This window comes from Equus przewalskii, chromosome 20 (genome assembly GCF_037783145.1).
Source record: "Equus przewalskii isolate Varuska chromosome 20, EquPr2, whole genome shotgun sequence".
Classification (NCBI taxonomy): Eukaryota; Metazoa; Chordata; class Mammalia; order Perissodactyla; family Equidae; genus Equus; species Equus przewalskii.
This window is the reverse complement of record NC_091850.1, coordinates 31,858,285-31,875,275: the sequence shown is the minus strand read 5'-3', so window position 1 is coordinate 31,875,275 and position 16,991 is coordinate 31,858,285. Positions and strand designations below refer to the sequence as shown.

Here is a 16,991-nt window from a genome sequence, read left to right as displayed (position 1 = left end):
CATGAGACTCTGGTGTCTACAAGCAACGAACCCTCCCCGCTCCTTGGAAAGCACTCATTTTACTCTTTAGGATGAGTTTCGAATCCAAAGTAAACAGCCTCTCCAAATATGGGACAACTTTACTCAAGAGAAGTTGTATGATCCACTCAGGCACAGCCCTACTTAGGGCGCAGGAACCCCCAGAGTGACAACATTAGAGTAGCAGCGTCTTCCTGTGGCAGCGTCAGCCAGGTCATAGGTTCCCTCTGTGTTACAGACACCCCACAGGGTTCTGGACCTTCTGATACCTTCACAGGGAGGTGGGATGAGAGAAAGGCTTTTCTGAAAGCACAGGCTCTGGGACTGCAAGAGCCAGCTCTGACCTTGGGAGAAGGTGGAGAGGACACTCAGTTTCTTATTCTTATCCAAACTGACTGAAGCCCCGCATAGCTACAGGGGCTTTCATTCATTCAGTCAGTCAGTCTCCTATTTACTGAACACCTCTTACAAACCAGGCACTGTACTTGGCTCTGAGGATATAATGATGAGCAAAACAGTATCCCTGATTCCCCAGAGTTGACAGGTTGCAGAAACAAGCATTAACCAAATGGTGACAGATAAAAATAAACTCACAACCACAGGACGTACTGTCAGGACAGGCCTGCGGTGTGCAATGAAAGCTCTCACAAGGAGACCTGACCTAGTCCTGGGAAGGCTCCCTAAGAAAGTGACACCTGAGTTACGATCTGACAGATGAAGTGGAGGTAACTACACTTGTGTAGCTAGAAGTAAAAGGAGCATTCCAGACAGGAGACAGTACAGGCAAGGTCTATGGTAGGGTGCGGTATGGTGAGAGAGGTATACACAGTCAGAGAATGAGGCAGGAGTCAAACCACAGAGGGCCCTATAGCACTCGTTAAGAGCGTTGCCTATATATAGACCAAGAACAGCGGCGAGCCACTGAAGCAGGGGATAAGATGATCAGATGCACACTGGAGATGCTCGCCCGGCTGGCTACACAGAGTGCAAGCTGGGAGACAGAGAGATAGGAGAGTCCACGCAGGCAGCCACCACAGTGGTCCAGGTGAGAAACAAAGCACGGCTTTTCCCGTATCAGCTCCACGGGACAGAAAGGCAGGAATGGGGAGTGCATGGCTGGGGCAGTCCAAGGGGAGTGCATCTGCACTGAGCACGCTGAGAACCAAAATCTTGCTACAGCTCCATTCTCTCCACTGACCACTAATTAAAAGCTTCCCTCCTGCCTTCTCTACTGGGTTCATTGTTGATGTGCTGACATCTACGCAAATACCAATGAATTCAACTGGTATGTGGCAGGATTTTTTTAAAAGCAATTCTGGGAATGGGAATGCCTTCTATCAGTATCAATATCACATTACAAAATTTTCCCTCCTAGGAGCGGGGGTTTCTAACCTCTTTCTGAGCAAGAGCTAGCTTTTCCTTTTCAAGCTTTGTGGCTCTAAAGAGGGGAGGGGGCGGGGGGGAGTGTCATACAGACACTTGCCCGCAGGCCGCTCCCCAGTCACCCCAGTTTACGCTGTGACAGGAAGGCTAACCTTATAAATGTTTGAGAGTGATCAAAACCAAAATTGATCTGAAGAGGTCCATCAGAATCATGAAAACAAAGTGCTCCATGAAAATACAAGTTTATGAAACTGTTGGTAGGTATTGTGGAGTATGTTCCAAAATGATACGATTCAAGTTTCTAAACGAGGATTATGCAGAGTCATCCTTTAAAAATGTAGGTCAGAGAACATCACGCCTCTGCTCAGACTTCTCCTCACTGCAGTAGAGGTTCTTGGGAAAGCCTCCTGACCTGGCACCCCCAGCGCCCCTCTCTGCCCTGACCTCACTCCTATGGCTCCGTCCCTTGCTGGTTCCTCTCCAGCACCTGGGCTCCTTGCTGTTCCTCATGCAAGCCAGACAAGATTCCACCTCAGGGCCTTTGTTCCTACTGTTCCCTCTGCCCGACCAACCCTCCCACCAACACCTCCAGCACTTCCTAACCCCTTGCCTGATCTGTTTTTCTCCATAGCACTAATTACCTTTTATTTATTTTTCACTTTAAAATTTTTTTTTAAGATTGGCACCTGAGCTAATAACTGTTGCCAAACTTCTTTTTTTTCCTCCTGCTTTTTCTTCCCAAATCCCTCCAGTACATAGTTGTATATTTCAGCTGTGGGTCCTTCCAGTTGTAGCATGTGGGATGCAGCCACAGCATGGCCTGATGAGTGGTGCCATGTACACACCCAGGGTCCGAACCGGTGAAACACTGGGTCACAAGAGCAGAGCACAGGAACTTAACCACTCGGCCATGGGGCAGCCCCGGGGCAGCCCCAGATTACTTTTTAATACACACAATGAGTCATTAGCCTATGTCGTTTTCCTCCCTTGAGAAAGCAGCTCCAGGAGGGCAGGCATTTCCGGGCTCTCTGTTTCTGCTGCATCTCTAGCAGCTGGGATGCTGCCTAGCACACGTGGGCACTCAAAAAATTTTATTGAATGAATAAATGAAGTGCTTGATAAAAGGAAAGCAAATACATAATATAAATTCAGAAATGCCTCTAAGAGTTTTACACTTAGATTACAGATACAATAATGGGGTGAAAAAGACACAAATTCACTTTTGAATGTTTTAAGGAACGCTTCAAGGGTTTCTTTAAAAAGCAGAGTATCGATGTGGAGAAAGTGGAACACTCATACTGCTGATGGGAAAGGAAAATGGTGCAGTTGCTGTGGAAAACAGTCTGGCAGTTCCTTAAAAGGTTAAATGCAGACTTACTATATGACCTATGACCTAGCAATTCCACTCCGAGGTAGAGACCCAAGAGAAACGAAAACATGCATCAGCACAAAACCCTGTACACAGATCTTCATAGTAGCGTCATTCATAACAGCTGAAAAGTGAAAACAACCCAAATGTCCATCAACTGATGAATAAATAAAATCTGGTATATCCATATCATGGAATATTATTCAGTAATAATTAAAAAATGAAATTCTGGGGGCTGGCCTGGTGGCGTAGTGGTTAAGTTCATGTGCTCTGTTTCGGTGGCCCAGGTTTGCCAGTTTGGATCCCAGGCATGGACCTACATCATTCATCAAGCCATGCTTTGGCAGCGACCCACATACAAAAAATAGAGGAAAATGGGCACAGGTATTAGCTCAGGGCTACTCTTCCTCAAGCAAAAAGAGGAAGATTGGTAACAGGTGTTAGCTGAGGGCCAATCTTCCTCACCAAAAGAAAACAAGGAAATTCTGATATATCCTAGAAAATAGATGAGCTTTGATACATTATGCTATGTGAAAGAAGGCTGGCATAAAGACCCCATGTTATATGATTCCATTTATATGAAATGCCTAGAATTAGGCAAATCTATAGAGATAGAAGTAGATTAGAGCTTGCCTAGGGCTGGAGGAGTAGGGGGCACCTGGGGAGTGACTACTAAGGGGGGGTATGGGGTTTCTTCTTGGGATGATGAAAATGTTCTAAAATTGACTGTGGTGATGGGTGCACAACCCTGTGACTATACTAAAAACACTATATTCTTCAAATAGGTGAACTGTATGGCATGTGAATGAAATCTCAATAAAGCTGTTAAGAAAAGCCCAGCCCTGAAGGCTTACCTTTCACTGACTCGATAGCCTTCATTGACCCTCACTGCCTTGTACTTCATGTTGCCCTTGGTCCGCTCCAGTTCCCAGCACCAGTCCTGAAGTGTTTCAAACATCACGGTGTGGTTCTTGGGATCGGTGGCTAACAAAACAAAATTTAAAAAGACAATAAAATCTTGTCCTGAAGCACCGGTATTTTAATGATGTGAGAGTGGATCCTCAGGCCCAAATTTCCTCCACTAAGCCCTTTTTTTTAAAAAAAGATTTTATTTTCCCCTTTTTCTCCCCAAAGCCCCCCGGTACATAGCTGTGTATTTTTAGTTGTGGGTCCTTCTAGTTGTGGCATATGGGATGCCACCTCAGCATGGCTTGATGAGAAGTGCCATGTCCGAGCCCAGGATCTGAACCAGCGAAACCCTGGGCCGCCAAAGCGGAGTGCGTGAACTTAACCACTTGGCCACGGGGCCAGCCCCATACTAAGCCCATTTTTATCCAAGCAGAATGAATTCACTGCTTAGTCCTAACCTTTTTCTTTCTTTATTTTTTGGTCATTAATCCAAAATTACAACCAAAGCTCTGTCTTTTTATACTGGAGAAAAGAAGTTGTTCTTGTTCCATTCCTTGCAAAAGTAATTTATAGCTTCACTTTCAGTCATCTGACCATGAGATAATTTATATAACATAAAAAGATCCTGTGAAGTACTAAAAGACAGGGCTGGTACAAACGCTAAAATAATAAAATATTTTTAGCCTTACCAGTGTGTGCATAGGATGGCAAACGTATTTGAATAGCATGTCAGACTCCTGAATGTAAATCCTCCTTCAATTGGAAGATGCACTGCCAGCAGGAGGACTCTCCAGTGTGACACCTGGTTACTAAAGGCCATGAACAAATCAGACAGCCACAGCGAAGGCCAGGGCCTGCCAACTGATGGCCATGTCACGCTGACAGGTACTATGACCCTAGCCATGCCCTGCTACTACCTGCCAGGAGATGCCCAGGCACACTGCTCTCCAGCCTGGCAGATGTGTCCTTGCTCCTCTCCTGAGCCACAGCATTGCTTGCTGGGGGTGACACGCACCACAATAGTCTTGGAAATTCACACAAATCAGTTAGCTCAAGCCCTTGCATATCTTAAAAACACAAGCCTTCTGGGAAAAATAAAATCTGATAAAACTCCCACCTGCTCCTTTTAATAAAATCAGATCATTGTTAAAAGGATGATAATGAGAATAATGATAAAAACAGTAGTTAAGCTTATGTGTGCCAGGCACTGTTCTGAACATACTACCTTTATTAACTCAATTCTCACTACCGTATCGGGTAGGTAATACTATTTCCTCCATTTTACAGATGTGGCACAGAAAGGTCAAGTAACTTGCCCAAGGTCACAGAGCTAGGCAATGGCAGAGCTTGAATTCAAGGAAATTTCCATAAGGTAATAAATGCAAAAAAAAAAATTCCCCATGGACATAAATAATAATACTCCAATTCAAGCATAGGTCATCTTCCTAGCAATATAGATAGGTCCTTCCCTAAAATCCCATGTTATAAGCATTTAAGACCTTTCATCTAAAGCACATCTGTAAATATTAAGCCTGAGAATAATTAAAGATGTTCAGATTGCAAAGCACCCACCTCTACAAATCCTTACTCAGTGAATAAGCTAATCAGTCAATTCACATCTACCAGTTGTAACGTTTACTTCTAAAAAAAAATGGAGGTTGGAAGGAGGAGAAAAGAAGGATGGACTCATACTAGAATAAAAGAGATGGAACATATCCTGAGCCTTCTGGCACAAAAAGCCACCATAAGGTAATGAAACTGCCAGTGTCGATCAAGGTAAGAGTTTCCGCACAGAGATCAACATATGTTGGCGAGCCGAGAGACTGTCCTACGCTGGGTCCAGACCAAGAATCAGGATATGAGGAAGAGGCAGAACTCCTAAAATTGAGTATGATTTTTCAAACGTAAACCAGTAAAAGTTTATATAAACTATAGTAATCAACAAAGAAGTCATATTTTGTGTATCTTTCATTGCAACAAGCTGTTGTAAGGTAGGACCCAGTTAATTAGCAGTTGGACACACATCGACAGTGAAAAGATCTGTCATTCACAAAGATGAACTTACTGAATTAAGTAACACATTTTACGTTCAGCCTAATAGTCATACTAAGTATATTTACGTCAATCTAATTCTCTGAACATAATCTGTCCTGAATAATACGTAGTTATACTCCCAACCCTCACTTAACAACTGTACCCAACGTGCCATGCATTTAACAATCTACAATCTTTACAACACTTCAAGGGAAGTATGAACACTGCTGTTTTTAAAATGAGACACAGAGGCCCAAGGGTTAAGTGCCATCCCTAGGATCACACAGCTACTAAGCAGCTGAGCAAGGATTTGAACTCAGGTGGGACAGACCTCGAAACTCATACCTTTTCTACTAAACCACCATAGTTCCCAAAACGTAACCTGCTCTCCCAGATATCTACTCTGCACATGCCAATCCTCTACCTAAAATACTCCTCTGGGCATAAGAGACACTCCCACACCCTCCACTACCAGCTCAGGCATAGCCTCGGCCCTCTGACTGCCCTCCCTCCCTCAGTGGGGTTGGAGACTTCCTGCTTCTGTCCTCATGGCCCCTTCCACCAGAGGATACACCGCTCAGCCGCCTGTTGACTTGATGCTCTTAGAGCGCAAGGATTCAGTACTGTTCAGCTCCATATCCCCACACTGCTTGACCCATAGCAACCATTAGATAAACGTTTCCCAAATGAGCAGTTAGTGCACTACAGAAAGTCTGATCTATGACGTTAAAATTAACACGCCGCTTCCCTGACGAAAAGCACATGGCACACAGGATCACAAAACATCAACTTCCTGTGAACAGTAATGGGCAGAGCAAGTGAACAGACGGAGGGGAGCGGTCTAGAGAAGGAAGACGGACATCTGTGGAAACACTGCACAGCGCTACGCATTTTTAACGGCTAATTCAGATGACTGAAGTTTCTTACTTAAAGACTGCTCTCCTTCAGTGAACTAAAGAGAAAACATTTAGAATCTCAAGTTTTCTAACCAAACTGGGTTTTTGATGTGCTCTCTTATGTACAACTGTTTCATTTCCCCCAAAATATCTGTTGTAAAGTACATTCTGGTTTCTTAAAAACTTTCTAGAATGCAAGAGTCTTATTTTCTAGAGTCTTATGAAACGAAATCAAGTATATTAAAGTAGAAAAAGAACCCAGGACAATCAGGTTATTTTATAAAATAACCTGTATATAAAATATATATACAAAAAAGTGTGTGTGTGTGTGTGTGTATATATATATAGATATATATTTTTTTTTTGGTGAGGAAGATTAACCCTGAGCTAACATCCATGCCAATCTTCCTCTATTTTGTATGTGGGATGCTGCTACAGCATGGCTTGAAGAGCAGTGTGTAGGTCCACACCTGGGATCCAAACCTGTGAACCCAGGCTGCCAAAGCCAAGCACACGAACTTAACCACTATGCTACTGGGCCAGCCCCAGTAGGGTTGTTGTAAACTTGTCTCAATTTCGTTTCTTTATAGACTCACATTCCCAGTTACAATATATTGATTTTCTCTTTCATAAAAAACAAATAATCCCTCACAAAAAGTGAACAACCTAAAAGATAAGTTAAAGCAACAAAGATCACAGGAAAAAAAATAGAAACTTTTTTTAAAGGAAACTTGAGTCACCCAAGCAAGAGGTCACCAATTGTTTGAGAAGAGGAAAAACAAAACTCATGGCTGGGTTTTCTTCCACTAGTTTCAGGTAGGAATTGAAAGGGTCCTGCCTCCCCACAAATTAAAACCCAGCGACACTTACCCGTGCTGTTCCGTGCTGCGGCTGCATAGGAAAACAGGAACAGTCGTTTCAGCAGTTTAGGGGCCTGGGTGTGATGAATGATGCCGCTCACAATCTGGAAAAGAACCAAGCAATGTATATAGTCAGGCTTTTGGCAGATAACACTGAGAGAGACAAGAACCAAGGTGTCTAGGTTTTCAGTCATGCTAACTCTCACCAAGGTCTGTATCCATGACTTCATCTCTTGGAATAATGCTAAACAAACAGAATGCTAACTATTTTGTCAGGTTTTCTAAAAGCTTTGAACTTCTAGGGAAATTTTTAAAACACAGTCTAACTTCCTAAAAACGAAGTGCTAAGAAAACTTAGCGCCATATTCAGATACTCTAAAAATCTGACATGTCAAAGACATACAGCTGATGTGAGATAATAACCAAGACTCATTGCTATTCTGATCTACTTGTTGCAGCCTTTAGGATCTTCTAGAAGATAAGGAAAAGAAATCAATCCACCACGCTTTTTGTGCGATGTTTCAAACAAAAGTATGTTTGCAGAGATGACTAAAATCATCATTCAAAATGAAAGTTTCTGGCTTCTCAGGGAATTTTCCATATCTACACTGCTCCTTTTCTGCTCAGAATAGATACTGGAATCGTGTTTATTATTCTAACTGAACGGCCACACCACCTGGAAGAAAATGAAGGGGTTACCTATAAAGTATGCATAACTCACTGCAGCCAAGGACAACAGAGGAACTGGCCTCTCCCTGGCTTTCCCCTGATGTATTCATCACCATGACAGTGGCAACTTTGAGACCTTCAATATCTTCATTAGAGAAACCACTATAACCAGCTCACCCAGTGATATACCTCAATTTGCTGTGGCAACCAGACTAAGTTTACTAAATGTCCAAAAGCACAGGCTCATTTGGTGATTCGGCTTTGCCCACATGACCCACGTACCTCCTCCTCCTTCCACACGCAGCCACTACCTCCCAGAGGGAAACCCATTCATTCCACCAGGGGGTCCCTGCTACTGCCCTTCGAGAAGGCTGTTGCAGGCTGGGGAAGAGGGTGCTTCCAGCTGCTCCGTCCTTCCCTTTCCCGACCACGTCCTGATGCTGGTTTACCACCTCCCACCCTGTAGAGGCTTCAGGAATAAAAATGCTATGAAGTAAAGGGCTGAAGGTAGTATGTGCCAAGATAATGCAGTCATGTTTACCAAATTATCTCTCAATTCTAATCAAAGCATATGAGATTATAGTCAGATTCAACTTTACAGAGTAAAAAGTGCCCCTCAACCTTCATGCAATGTAAGCAAAAACTAGAGTTAGAAGGGAAAATCTGACGGGAAATAAAACCTGAAAACACATGCAACTAGTTACCCTTTTGACTTCCTCTTCTTTTGTGTACCTCAGACAAAAGTGGAATACCCGGAGGTCCTTGCAGTGGATGATGAGTTTCTCAGGGTATTTCTTCAGTTGTCCAAATAGAGTTTTTTTTTTCTCATCAAACACTAGACATCAATGATGAAATCAAGAAGGGAAATCATGTTATAAGGCAACAAGCTAACATTAAAGAAACAAGGTAGACATTAACTTCTTAGACGCCTCTCAGAAGTGAGAGGAAAGGTGCTACCTTCTAGATACTGTCAGCACCAAGTGGTTGAGTCCCACTCAGCAGGGGCCTTGGCTCTCTGAAAACAGTCAGGGTTCTTCATTCCTCCGGGGTAAGCACAAGACCAAAATGGACAGGCCACTGATGGCACAACGGACTCCACTGATGTGCAGAAAACCCAGCTCCGAAAGCTGGGGTTAGAAAGGTGGAAGGGAGATCACCAGTGACGTGCTTTGGGGACAGTCAACTCCTGGGTTTATGGCTAGGGCCCATCCTGACACCTTCCTCCCTGTCCCAGAGTTTGGACCACGCAGCACCTACTGGTGTTGGGAACATCGTAAATGGCTACTGAATGATTTCTGAAAAAGCCCTGACCTCAAAAATGGAGAAGTGGAGCAGAGAGAGGCTTGTTTAGGAAGCAGAAAAGACATCCAAGTGCAGTACAACAGACCCTTTTCAGACTCGCCTTTAAAGTAAAACCCACACAGCTAACACTGACAGCAAAAAGTATGACCAACATCTAGCACATAAAGGCATCGTGGAGCATTAGAAAAAACAGGTTCCAAGTTCAAGTCCAAGCTCCTCCAGCTGAGTGACCTCAAATAAGCCACTTCACATCTCAACTTTATCATCCATAAAACTGATTTAAACAGGATAAATATGTGAAGAAATTTCAGTAAAGTATAAAGGACCAAAAAAACATTATCATTATCAGCTATACTTTCAAAGGCTGGCAACACCCCAGGGAAAAACAGACACTTACCTCCATAAATCTGATCAACACAGTGGAGTGTAATGTCATTTTCTCCTATAACCTTATTCTTAAACTGGGTTTCCTAAAAGATTCAAAAGGAAACAACTGTGACTCATTTCTATGCACTAGACATTTATAGGCAGAGCAAATCATCATTCTCCACTTGCACATTAAGGGAAATGGTGGGGGGATGGAGGGGATGGGTGAAGGGAGTCAGTCAAAGGTACAAACTTCTGGTTATAAGATTAAGTCCTGGGGATGTAATGTACAGCAGGGCGACTACAGTTAACAACATTGTACTGTATATTTGAAAGCTGCTAAGAGAGTAGATCTCAAAAGTTCTCATCAAAGAATAACTTTTCTAACTATGTGGGGTGATGGATGTTAACTAAACTTATTGTGGTAATCATTTCAAAATATGCACACATATCAAATCATTATGTTGTATACCTTAAACTAATGCAATATGTCAATTATATCTCAATAAAACCGGAAAAAAAATAAAGAGTGTACACCTTAAAAACAAAAAAAAAACAAAAAAACCCCAGGGAAATATAGCCACCTCCCTAGGAAAGGGACGATGGAGCGTGTGAGAAATGCTGGTGAGCACTTGTTTTTCAAACATGCCACTCCTGGGCTGCTCCCAGGCAAGCCTGCCATGCCACACACGATCACTTTGAGAGGTGCTGGGAAGTGGCATGCAGGCTAAGATTTCTCCACACACATGCAAACAGGTGAGTGACAGTGAAGCCAGCTTTAGGAGAAAACACCGGGAGGTTCGAGTTTCTGTAAACACTGTCTTTATACAGAACCAAGCCGTTCCAGAGGACAGCGGCACAGGAGACCACCCTGTAAGACAGCAGTGGGGCTGCTGTTTAAGAAGTGAGGGCGGCCAGGACGGCCGGGTTTCCACGAAGGCACAGTGCTCTCCGAGTGGGGTGGGCCGTTCTCTCCTCGCTCCACTGCTCGTTCATCAGAAGCAGGGACAAGTCTCACAGGGACACTGCTACTCCACGCAGAGTCCATAAACATAAAGTAAACCCAAATTCAAGTGCTGCATTCAGCATCGGTTTCATAACTAAATTCACTTCCTGAATTTGAGAAAGAGTTTAGTATAGAGACAACAGGGGGAACTAGTCTATTTGGGGAGATGTAATTCCAAGGAGCGATATACTGTGCTGAAATACAGAAGAAATTAAGAAAAAGTTGGTGTCAACCTATAAAGTCAAACACAAGCCAACCTGACATGAGGCACAGGTGGGAAACTTTAGAACAGTCCTCCCAATGGAGAAACCCCATAGGATAGAGAGAGGCCTAGTGGTGAGGACTTCTGTCCTTTGTGTTTCTGTGTATTGAGGGGGAAGTCATTGAGAAGCTGGGAAAAAGATAAAGGGTCTGCATTTGCACTGCTTCCCCAAAACTCAGCCAAATGCAGCTCATACATACATCATTATCCAAAGCAGATTCGTCATCACCCAAGAAAGCAATCTTGAAGTCTGTGCAGACAAGTTTCCCATAGATGCCACGCTGACAGGAATCTTCCTGGACATACTTTAGTACTGTGCTGGCTTCACAAAGCAGCTGTTCACCTGATCGAAAGCAAAACAAGTCCTCAGGGAACATACAGTGTAAACAGTAAAAGCTTCCCCAGCCCTAATTACGCAAAGACAAACGGACCATACAGTGCAGCACTCCAGAACTTCCCACTATGGCGGGCGTTGAAAAACGTAGAAGATGAAGCAGAGTGGGGACCACTGATAACTGAAATCGAAATGGCTCAGGTACACCTTCACACAGGCATTTCTCTATCTTCTTACTGTGAGTGATGGAAGTTTCCATGTAGGTGGAAATGATCTCAGCTATACTTGCAAGCGAAGATCACAGTGTTTTCATTACTCGGATGCAAACAGATGTTCCACAGAAGCAATACCCTAAATGAGAGAGCCAGAAAGCCTCACTAGTGTGCTTTAGAATGTAGATCTCAAGCACTTTCCTGTGAGAGTGGGCCATTTCTCACTGTGGAATTGCTAGAAGAGAGCGGGGAGTCTCCCTGGCCACAGGGCTTCCAGGCAGCTTCCTCAGATGCAGAGTTGCAGCATGACCACACTCATTCTGGCTCCACAGACATGGATGGGAGGAAAAGGGAGGTCAGAGGTTTGTGGGAAAAGAACTGTTTCCTGTCTTTCTTAGTTGAGAGAATTTCCTCTCAGTGTGCCACCTTTCCTGCTCTATCTGCAGGCCCCCAGCTCACAGGAGAAGCCATATTTCCTGGAGATAGAGTACTTCCCTTTACAGTCAAGAAGATTAGGATGGAGGGGTAGGTAAGCATTCTCTGCTCCCCGGAATCAGAGGGGCTCATGAGGGCTGGAGGTCTGTCGGGGGAGGGCAGGAAAAGAGAAGGATATGGGAGAAATGAAAAACTAAGTGTAAATACTTCACAACGAAAAAGAAAAGGAATTTTCTTCTCCTCCAAAAGACAATCATCTCCCCCTCAGAATTTCCCTCTGGATGTCTCCTTCAATGTCTTTAAATTTACTTTGTGGCTAAAAATTCAATATGAAAACAAAGAAGAGCTTCAGACACTAAGACTATCAAGGAACACATATTATGGTATCTTTTTTCATCTTCCAAGGGGTTAATTACTAAGAAAATATTGGAAGATGGCTCAGTCACTAAGTCAGCCTCTAGAGAGAGCACAGAGCTTGAAGAAAACAATGAAGTCAAGGCCTCATTAGGGTTTAAAATAGTCCCAGAAAAAGTGCCTCAGCTAAGTCCAAGGTGGATGACACATGAGCAAGGCTTCTGTGCTTTCAACTCCCAGCGTGAAAGAACTTCAATAGTGAGTCTCTCCCCACGACCAGGCAAGCTGTCTCAGTCCTTGGCCATGAACTGGAGACTGAAAATTGGCATGCAGTGGCTAATCCAGCACCCAGGTGAGGCTGTGCAAGCATGGCGTGCTGCTCCAGTTATCAACTCATGTGTACAGACAGAATCTTGATCTCAATCCAGTCTAGCAAACTGGGGCTCAGAGAAGTTAACTACGAGCTCACAGCTGCACACCTAGAAGGGACCATCAGGTAATCCAGAGGATGGGAGAATGTACCAAACACTAAGCTAAAAATAAAAGTTGATTTCAGGAACTATAACCCAAGAAAAGGAAAGACAATAGGATGTATGGACTAAGGTTTAGGCCATTATTATAGGAAAAAGCCTTTGAAACTGAAAAACATTTAAAAAAAAGTAAAGGGTTCTGATATATTTACCAAATAATGTGGATCAGTCAGAAACTTGCACATATTCATATCCCCTCAATAAACTAGAATAAAACAAAAAGTACCAGAAGCAGACCATTGTTTTGGGAAAACGTCCCTTAAAAACTTATGAAGAAAAAGCTGTTTGAGATTGGAAATAAGAAAGTGGAAGAAGAATTGAATGCGCAGCTCCCAGGATATCCCATATATGGAGAGGCTACGCCACCAAGTAGTTTCTGTTTCTGAATTCAGACATGATCAAAACTTGACTGAAGTTACAGAGTCCCTGTCCTCCAACTCAAAAATATCCAGCCAATCCAGGCTCTTTGGTGATGACTGCAGAGCAGAGCCTGGCAGCCCCGGGGCTGGTAAACCCCAGCATGTATTGAGTGTAGCGTTCTGAGAGGGACCAGGATTTTTCTGACTGGGGACCAGAATACTGGATGGGGCCAAGAAAGGCAACCTGAAAAAGGCCTCGTTTCTTTGTGAAAGAAGTGAGAATTTCCCAGGTTTATTTTTGTCAGCTTGGGGGAGGGGAAAATAAGAAAAATTCTTTGCAGATGTTGTCATACTCAGACCCAGGTGTGTGGTTACTGAACTAAAGACCTTGCTATTTCTGTCCAACTCATTACTGTCACATGCTGTCTGGAGGAAAACAAAGGAGTTTATATATAGTGATACTAGGGATGACATAATTTATCATTGGCTTTGAGCTGCACATGAGGTAGGATGCTAGCATGACTGTTACCTGGCAACAAGTGAAGAGTTACTTCCTTCTCTGTTACTTCCTTTTCATTTGTGTGAATTTCCTAAAAGAGAAGAGCAAATGGTAAGATTTTTCTTTGTTTAAGGGCTCAAAATGAGTAACATAAAGCCATGCTTTCAGAATATACACTAAGAAAACATTTACCCTCAGGAGTTTTTTGTTTATTTGACAAGCTAGTTACTTTCTTAAAAAGTATTTTTAACTAAAGGAAGACAGAAAATTCCAACAAATTAGTTCAATGTATTAAACTAATTACTTAGGACTGACAACTATTAGTAGTCCCAAGCAAAGGGGCAGGGATGGGCACTCCCTATCTAAAGGAACAAATGTCACATGGCAGCTCAAAGTAAGGCAGCTCAAACACAGAGTCAGAAAGAGAACAGAAGACATTCCACAAAATGATTCCCCTCTTCTTCCAGGGAGAATCAAGAATTGAAAGCAAAAGAAGGGTTTTGAGAGAAAAATGGGCATACGTAAAGGGCTTAAAGGTAAGAATAGGAAAATATGAATGTATCAAGTCAATACTGATCCATCTCGGCTGTGGCATACCATGACTCACTAAAGACAGCTGGGAACACTGCGCATCCTAAACTATCCAAACCCACGAGACAGCGCCACGAGATACAATCACTTCTAACGAGGAATCAAGGCCAGCTTGTGTGTCACTGTCTGTCAGTGAAAATATCTTCAAGTGCCTCCATGTTGGGTCCAGTGTTTATTGGATATTCAGAGATAATCAGCATAATCCTTAATGAATTAATGAACCAAAGCAACAGTCAGAAATGACTGTTAACACAAAAAGAGAGGCATGATGGGCCTCCCAATCTACCACATCATCAATGAGGTTTTCTTGCCAAAATATCTAACCTCAACCTGCTGGAACTTCTATATTAATCTACCAATTTATAACAAACACTGGACAGAGAAACATGTTAAATGACACCACAGGGACGCAAACAGTCAAATCCTGACTGGAAAATTCTACAAGACACAACCAGTTTTGTCAACAAATAAAATAGGAAGGTTCTTGTTTTGTTTTGTTTTTTTTGGCAGAAGGCTCTGGGTGGTATGAGTTTTCTGAAGTTGTTAATCCAGACTAAAATACAGGATGAAAAGAAAGGTGGGAAGAGCTGAGGCAGGGAGAGATTAGACAGCCCATTTTGAGGCTGAAGAAGAAAGTCCAGGCTGTTTCAGAGAACCCATTTTGAGCATGGTCTATTTTAGAGATGGCTACAATTTCCATCCCAGGAGATGCCAATAAACCAAGTCCCTCTGAGGCAGTGCTTCCCAATCTTGGGAGTGTCAGGTCATTTGGGGAGCTTGTTCCCTCTACAGACACTGAGGCCCCACCACATGCCTGAGGAATCAGTGTAGGGGAGGCAGCTGGGCCTCTGGTTTTGCAAAAAGCTCCCCAGATGAATCTCATGCATTGCTCTAGGTGATGCAAGAGGGACTATTCTTGCATACATAAACGATATGAGTATTTGGTAATTTAGAAATTCTCACTGAGAATTTTCATCATCTGTCATTGGCAAAGAACTAAATTGAAGTATAATTATTTTTGACAGGTCTATCATCTTTCTCTGAGGAGAGAGCAAAGCTCTTCATTAAATTCTATTAGCTGTTAGAAAACTCTAGTGATCATCTTGACTAGTGCTTGGAATTCAGTTCAAACATGAAGCCAGAGTGGAGAAGACTACCCTACTGTTACGTCCACAGAAGGATCATCTGATGATGATGAAGAATTCATACTATCCAAAACTTCCTACATCAATTCTTGCAATGGTTAGTGGATTCTTTTTTCACATTCCAAAAACAAAACAATTAGGAGATACCTTTTAGGATTCTGTCCTACTCCAAACTGCCTTTCCCCAGACAACTGGTCCCGGCTGCTCCAGCGTCCTGGAGTGAACCACCTCCTCCCCATCAACCGCACAGGGAAAAGGACAGCAATTCCGCAAAGGGCTAGTCATTTTCTCTCTCCTAATAATTTAGCTGAAGAGCTAAGAGAAGCTAATCAAGCTGGCTGCTTAAACTACAGACTTGTAGATTTGGCCACAAATATGCGGAAGCAGAGAAAGCTGTTCTGCAGAGAGTAAGACACATGAAGAGGATATGTGGAGATGCAAGCCCAACCCTGGACACACACAAACAACCATGGCCCAGACTCCCACGGCTTTCCAGGCTTTAGTGAGGCCCAATCGCACGCCGCACCTTTGAGCCACAGTTCCATGAATCACACCTGTATGTTTATAATAAAGCTCTTTGTTAACACAAATAGCTACAGTGGGTTTCTGCTGATTGCCACCAAGGGTAGTTTTGACTTAGGTCAATGCATTAACAATAAAGAAACCACAAATGACCAGAATCATGTCACGCAACATGTCAAGGTACAGTATATCCAGAGCCATAGGATTAGGAACCAATGTCATAGCCACTACCTCATGAGTAAGATGGGCAAGAAAGAGTAAAATGCCAGAACTAGCATCCACTGCCTCAAGTGTGTGGGTTTTAGACGGAGTGAGGATGTATGAGGCCCCCAAACCATAAAGCCTCATAGGATTTTGCCATTATTCAGCTGATAAAGCCCTCTGAATGGCTTTCCATTGCTGCTACCCACCACAATCCCTGCATGACCTCTCTGCGTGCAGAGGCACATACCCTGCCCCCCACCCCAACTGCCATACACACATCAAAGCAGAAGCTAACTTAAAAAACCAGTATCACTCTTAGCCTTGTCATTTCCAAACTAAGGCATATATATATATTTTAAAGCAGAGGATGATGAAGATAGTTGAGGTTTGCACATGGAAAGGGACAAAGAGATTTATAAGAGACAAAGATAATTTAAATGAATCCATACCAAGCACTAGTAAAGAGGAACTTATGGTCCCGTGGGGAGAAGAGACAATACCAACACGCCTGTCCAACCATAATACAATATGATGGATGCCATAATGAAGGTACTGACATGGGGCAACAGGAGCACAAAAGAGGGGACCTAACTGTGTAGGGGGCCAAGAGAGGGAGGAGAGGGAGACTGGTCAAAGCACGTGCTTCTAGGGAAGCGGCTTGTAAGGAATGTGCAGGAGTTCAACAGATGGACAAGCAGACAAAGAGGAAAGAAAAGAGAAGGTGCAAAGACA

The 16,991-nt window shown here is 43.3% G+C and overlaps 1 protein-coding gene across 1 annotated transcript in view; it reads right to left on the bottom strand.

Annotated features, from left to right (window-relative positions):
- Positions 1-16,991, bottom strand: part of MTMR12 (myotubularin related protein 12) — a 70,155-nt gene that overhangs the window by 26,318 nt on the left and 26,846 nt on the right. Inside the window, exons 2-7 of the mRNA XM_070587085.1 lie at positions 13,828-13,888; positions 11,275-11,417; positions 9,838-9,910; positions 8,843-8,973; positions 7,480-7,573; positions 3,625-3,754 (exon numbers count right to left, since the gene is read on the bottom strand). Of these exons, the coding sequence (XP_070443186.1) occupies positions 3,625-3,754; positions 7,480-7,573; positions 8,843-8,973; positions 9,838-9,910; positions 11,275-11,417; positions 13,828-13,888 (632 nt within the window). The remainder of the gene's footprint in view (positions 1-3,624; positions 3,755-7,479; positions 7,574-8,842; positions 8,974-9,837; positions 9,911-11,274; positions 11,418-13,827; positions 13,889-16,991) is intronic.